The sequence below is a fragment of the Trachemys scripta genome, chromosome 12 (assembly GCF_013100865.1).
Source record: "Trachemys scripta elegans isolate TJP31775 chromosome 12, CAS_Tse_1.0, whole genome shotgun sequence".
NCBI classification, from domain to species: domain Eukaryota; kingdom Metazoa; phylum Chordata; order Testudines; family Emydidae; genus Trachemys; species Trachemys scripta.
Window position 1 is genome coordinate 36,074,292 of NC_048309.1, and position 6,514 is coordinate 36,080,805.

The window sequence follows — 6,514 nt, forward strand, 5'->3', positions numbered from 1 at the left end:
AGGGTTTGAACCCCATTGGGAGTTGGGCATCTGAGTGTTAAAGACAGGAACACTTCTATGACTTCCTTTCAGTTAAGTCTGCAGCTTGAGGGCAGCTGGTCAGACCTGGGTCTGGGTTTGCAGCAGGCTAACGGGTCTGTCTCAAACCACGCATGGCACTGAAGTGATAAGCTGCCAGGGCAGGAAAGCAGGAGCAGAAGTAGTTTTGGCACATCACGTGGCAACCCTAGGGGGTTTCTGTAATCCAACCCATCACACAAGGTATTCAGAGTGCGGGAGGGGGCTGTGGGTTGAGGCAGGTGATTGGAGTGAAGGAGGGAGTATGGACTCTGGGCTGCGGCTGTGGGTTCTGGGGCGAGGCCAGGTATAAGGGGGTTAGGGTGTGGGATGGGCTCTGGGTTGGGGCAGGAGGTTGGGCTGCAGGAGGGTGTGAGGGCTCCAGCTGGGTGTACAAGCTCTGGGGTGGGCCCAGGGATGAGGGGTTTGGGGTGAAGGAGGGGGCTCTGGGTTTGGTGGGGGCTCGGGGTTGGGGCACGGGCTTACCTCGGGCGGCTCCCAGTCAGTGGCATAGCAGGGCTAAGGTATGCTCCCTGCCTGTCCCAGCTCCACGCTGCGCCCCGGAAATGGCCAGCAAGTCTGGCTCCTAGGCGGGTGGAGGGGCAGGAGGCTCCATGCTTTGCTCTCACATGCAGGCACCGCCCCCCCTCCCCAGCTCCCATAGTCCATGGTTTACATCCAATGGGAGTGCAGAGCTGGTGTTTGAGGTGGGGGTAGTGCATGGATCCCCATAGCACACACTCCACCCCACCCCAGGCAGCGGCAGGCTGTTTGTGGAGTTTTAGCCTCCCCTGGCCTCTTATACCCGTCACCATGCTGCCAAGGGTAAGGCCAGGTTTACAATGCAGCAGGGGCTCGGACAAGGCAAGTCCTCCAGTCCGGGGTCACAACGCAGTGGGGCCGTATCCTGCGTGTCTCCCCTGCACTTTTCTGATTTTCCCTCCAGAACATTCCCCGAGTGGGTAGAACTGATCTCCAAGAGCTATCACCCTCGTGATGCCATCGAGGGGAGTGTAGGGCCTTCACAAACCGGCCTCAGTTTAGGACTAGGTCATGGACGACAGCAGGGGTCTAGGCTGCCCCAAGGAGATACGCACTAACAATGCCTGACTTACATGATCACAGCACTGACTGCTGAGCTGGGGATCCTCCAGGTCCCAAACGCTTCCCCTACGAATATTCCCATCTCCCTGCACTGCCACTGACTTCTGTGTGAGCAAGACCGAGCCACATCCCCATCCCTGCCTCGGTTTAACACACCGGTGGGATAGGGGAAGATCCTGGCCCGGTCTGTGTAAAGGGCTTGGAGGCCGAGTGCTGTATCATGGCAAAGGGGCACTGCAGTGGTGATGGCTGCTCTACATGCCCTGCTGTTCCGGGGAGCTGCAGAGCAGTGGGTGAAGGGGCAGGAGCAGGAGAAGCCATCTCTACCTCCGTACTGCAAACCTGTCTGGGACAGAGCCCCATAGGTGGCCATTGGGTCCAGGGACTCTTCCATTCCCATGGAGACTTTGTCTGCAAGCAGATGAGCCATTCACTGGCAACAGGGCCGGCTCCAGGCACCAGCTTCTCAAGCAGGTGCTTGGGGCGGCTGCTCTGGAGAGGGGCGGCAGGTCCAGGTATTCGGTGGCAATTCGGTGGACGGTCCCTCACTCCGCCTGGGAGTGAAGGACCTCCCGCCGAATTGCCGCCGCAGATCGCGATTGCAGCTTGTTTTGTTTTGTTTTGTTTTGTTTTGTTTTGTTTTGGATGCTTGGGGCAGCCAAAACCCTGGAGCCGGCCCTGACTGGCGAATCTCAGAGGAAACAGATATGTTCCCGGATTCCCCTCCCAGATAAGCACCCGGAGCCAGTCAGACCCTGCTGAACTGGGTCAACATTGCAGCTGGCACCCTGCAAAAAAAGGGGTCCTGTATCCCATTCCCCGACTGCCACCGAGCCACCAAGCCAGTGGCCACACAGGGACTAGGGGCAGGGCCTCTGAAAGGGAAAGGCTTCATATCCAATCTCCACCCCCTTGAGCCAGCCAGTTCTGGGGCCAGATCAGAGCCAGTGCCCCCTAAAGAGGAAAAGGATTGCTTTCCCCAGACCTCTCAGCCAGCTAGTCCCCCAAACCTAGGGCTGGATTGGAGCCTCTGCACCTTATCCTGTTCCCTGATCCCTCTGAGCAATCTAGCTGTATTTCTGACATGCTGCTAGGGTTAAATAACTCTGGATAACCAAAACAACAAGGAGTCTGGTGGCACCTTAAAGACTAACAGATTTATTTGGGCATAAGCTTTCGTGGGTAAAAACCTCACTTCTTCGGATGCATAGAGTGAAAGTTACAGATGCAGGCATTATATACTGACACATGGAGAGCAGGGAGTTACTTCGCAAGTGGAGAACCAGTGTTGACAGGGCCAATTCACTCAGGGTGGATGTAGTCCACTCCCAATAATAGATGAGCAGGTGTCAATTCCAGGAGAGGAAAAGCTGCTTCTGTAATGAGCCAGCCACTCCCAGTCCCTATTCAAGCCCAGATTAATGGTGTTAAATTTGCAAATGAATTTTAGTTCTGCTGTTTCTCTTTGAAGACTGTTTCTGAAGTTTTTTTGTTCAATGACAGTGACTTTTAAATCTGTAATAGAATGACCAGGGAGATTGAAGTGTTCACTTACTGGCTTACGTATGTTACCATTCCTGATGTCTGATTTGTGTCCATTTATTCTTTTGCGGAGAGACTGTATGGTTTGGCCAATGTACATGGCAGAGGGGCATTGCTGGCACATGATGGCATATATAACATTAGTGGATGTGCAGGTGAATGAGCCCTTGATGGTGTGGCTGATGTGGTTGGGTCCTCTGATGGTGTCGCCAGACTAGATACAGATACAGACTAACACGGCTACCCCCTGATACTTGATTCTGGATAACCAGTGACTCTGCACCCAGTCCCCGCAAATACTCTCCCCGCCCCCATTCCGCGTTTGCAGGAAAGTAATTCATTGCAAGAAGCAGCGAGAAAATTGAACTCAGTGACAGCTTCCCCAGGGCTCAGTCTGAGACAACACCCACACAGCATCCAGTGGATCAGGGATGGGGAAGGGTTGTACAGTATAATGGGCACTAGGGGCAGCAGGGTGTGGGGGATGGGGGAGGGGCAGCTATACTGTATAATGGGCACTAGGGCAGCAGGGAGTGGGGGATGGCGAAGGGGCGGCCATCAAGGTGTTCATGGGAATTTTGATCTATCCTGGAGACTAAAATAGGGCACTCAAACCAGATCAGTCTGGGGTTTCAGAGCCGCTTGGCCTCTTCCACTCCTGGTGGTCGGGGCAGCCCAGCCCAAGTCCAGGCCAGTTGTGTTTGAATCCTGCCCAGTGAGGCGGGTGCTGGGCTCAGGCTGAGGGTCTCAGGGCTAGCTGGGGGGGGGGGCTGGGTGCCCGGATTTTCACTTGTGTGGATGGGAACTGGGCACCCAGAATGGGAAATCACCCCGCAGGCCCCAAGCTGCTGGCCCATGGGATAGAGGGGAGAGGCTGAATTACCCGGTGGAGATTCATGGCAGGCACTGCCCAGGAGGGGCAGGGACAGTGTAGGAAAGCCCCCAACAAAAGAGGACTGCCTATGAGTGAAAGGGGGTGGCGGACAGCAGGGGGATCCCCTGCTCCCTGCTCATGGCAGATATGTTGGCTCTAAGTGCACGGGCAGCCGCCGGACACAGGCCACGCGGACCCTGGTGACTCCAGTTGCAGCTCTGTATCTACAACGCCCTGGTCGGGAGCCGGGCAGCACCCGGCATGTGGTGACGCTGAATGATCTGTTGCTATCATAGAGGTTGCGACTAACGGGTCTTCCTCCGCTGCTGCATATGTCTCGGAGCTGGCCGGCAGGGGCGTGGATGAAGGTGTTGGTGGGTTTGCATCGGCGGCGGGTCAGGCCCCGGCGCTGCATCAGGAGGTTGCAGTAAAGCCTGTCATTGGGGGCTCTGGTCTTGGGGTGGTCAATGTGTTGTCTCACAAACTGCTGGTAGTTGGCGCCTTCGCTGAGCTGGGCCAGGGTGGCAGCCAGCAGGATGAGGGGCAGCAGGAGCGAGGGGCGGGGTCCCCTTGGGGCCATGGCCATCTCTGTCACTAGATCGACCTGCAGTGGGGAGTGGGAGGAGATGGATGAAGACAGCGCTGTCTGGGGATCTGCCTCCTCCATGGAACCTCCAGGACCTGAACCCCAAGCCTGCCATTATACCCTCCCACCCCACTCTGCCACCCAAAAACCACCACAACCCATGATCCCATCCCACTCTATCCCCAAGGCCCCTCATCTCCCACCCAACTCTTACCCAAATATAGGAGAATTATTATTTTTATCACATGGCACCTAAATACCCTGCCAAAGACCTGGGCCCCCATTGTGCCATGTGCTGCACAGACTCCAGTTGAAATCAGGGCCTTCTCCCTCTAACCCTTTATTCCCCACTCCCCTCCCAGAGATGGAGATAGAACCCAGGAGTCCTGACTCCCAGTCCACCTGCTCTAACTACTATATCATGCTGCATCCCAGAAACAAACCCTGCAGTTGCAGCCCCATGTGACACTGTTCTCTGCTCTCTCCAGGCTGGTGGAATCTCCTGCAACTTACCCAAGTCCTTGTTCCTTCGCTGTCATCGGAGCGACGGAGTCCAGTGACTGCTGAGCTGAACCTCACCCTGATTCTGCTGCCCGTCTTGGCATGAGTTATATAGCACCCAGCCGGACATGGAGGGCGAGGGCAAATCCAGTAAACAATTGTGACAGCGGACTTCCTGATACCTGGCAATTAAAATCAGTGACATGGTAGGAAGGGCAGGGGTGGGGAATAAATAGCTCATGTCCTGCTAGACATCTGGGCTCCACAGAAACATCTCAGGGTGTGTCTTCCCAGCAAGCGAAGGTGTGATTGTAGCGTGGGTGGGCAAAGCCGTGCCAGCTTTAGTCTAGTGAGTGCCAGACTGCCAGGACATTGGGTACTAACTCTAGTTGGTAGCCCATGCTGAAGTCCATGCCACTATGTCTCCACCTCCTTTTAACCTGTGTTAGGTGGATTAAAGCTAGCATAGCAATGCTGATGTGTGCTACAAATACTCTTCATTTACTGCAGATGGAGCCTGAGTCCTGACCCACTGACACCTTCCGAATCCAGCCTTAGCCTAGAAACTCGCAGCCCTGCCGGTTCCCCTCACTCCTGACCTGCAGCCCCTGCTCTCCCAGCCCTGGCCTCTCCCCACCCACACAGAGCTCTGCTAATGCCCCTCAATCTCAACTTGCAGCCCCCTACTGTCTCTCTCTGCCCTTGGCTCCCCATGGATACATTCGTGTTGGTGCCCTTCAATTCTGACCAGCAGCCTCACCACCCTCCCCTTTGCAGGCAGCTTTGGACCTTAATGAGGAACTATAAAAATGGCTTCTTCTCATCTGATTAGCAGGCCATCGTGTCTCCGAAAGCACAGCAGAAAGAGAGTGGGAGGCAGAGCTCTGCACCTAAACGCCCAGAGGGCTGAGATTTTCTCAGGCACATAAGGAATTTGGAAGCCATGAGAACTAGTGGGAAACTGAGCATCTAAATCCCTTTGGCGATTTGAAGGTGGCGGTCACAGGACACGTATCCCTGGGGATGTCGGGCTTTCAGAACATGAAGAGAGGAGATTAGCCAGCTCCGAGTAGATCAAACTCAGACTTAAGGGCCTGGTGTGATGACGCAACTCGCACATCCACGTACGGTGGCCACTCACGCATTCCCAGAATCCCAGAAACGGTGGTACTTCTGGGAACGGGGTGAACCCACTCCCACCAGCGTGACCTAGCAGACATGGTGCACATGAGGTCACGCCATACGGAGGATGCAATTTCAAAGAGCGCGTCACACCACCCCCGTGAGTGCCAGGTCACACTGGCTGTGGCAGAATGGCGTATTCTTCAAAAAGGTGTCCCCTATCCAACACTAGGCAAAAGCACATCCCATTGTGTCTGGGGACAAACCACCTAAAAAGATGTGTGTCTGGTTCAAAACCAGATGTATGGCCAACCTGCAGCTAAGTGATTTTTTCCCTTCAGGATAAGAACAATTCTCTGAAGGAAGAAGAACCCCCTATTGGATGCCATTGGGTGTCTGCTAGGGTTACCATATTGCAGTCCTGGAAAAAGAGGACACTCGAAGGGGCCCTGGCCCCGGCCCCACCCCAACTCCGCCCCTTCCCCACCCCTGGTCCTGCCCCAACTCCGCCCCTTCTCCAAAGTCCCTGCCCCAACTCCGCCCCCTCCCCTGAATGCTCCACCCCCTGCTCCTCCCCCTCCCCTGCTTCCCACAAATCAAATGTTCGGAGAATGGAGTGGTCTCTAGTAGTCAAAGACCCTTCTTCCCCGTCCCCTCCAGTCTATGTCTATCCTATTGCTGTCTAACCCGCCCCAGCTCCTCATCTGATTTCAACTGCCCCCCACTAC

The 6,514-nt window shown here is 55.4% G+C and overlaps 1 protein-coding gene across 1 annotated transcript; it reads right to left on the bottom strand.

The window, feature by feature from the left end:
• Positions 1–3,128: 3,128 nt before the first annotated feature.
• LOC117886155 (ribonuclease-like) lies at positions 3,129–4,836 on the bottom strand. The gene is made up of 2 exons (XM_034787805.1): positions 4,677–4,836; positions 3,129–4,181 (listed from the first exon to the last, which is right to left on the bottom strand). The coding sequence occupies exon 2, from the start codon at positions 4,161–4,163 to the stop codon at positions 3,714–3,716; it is 450 nt and encodes a 149-aa protein (XP_034643696.1). The 5' UTR covers positions 4,164–4,181; positions 4,677–4,836; the 3' UTR covers positions 3,129–3,713.
• Between the last annotated feature and the right edge of the window lie 1,678 nt (positions 4,837–6,514).

Coding starts and splice junctions, on each gene's coding strand:
- LOC117886155 (XM_034787805.1), bottom strand. CDS start 4,163: ATGGCCATGGCCCCAAGGGGACCCCGCCCCTCGCTCCTGCTGCCCCTC.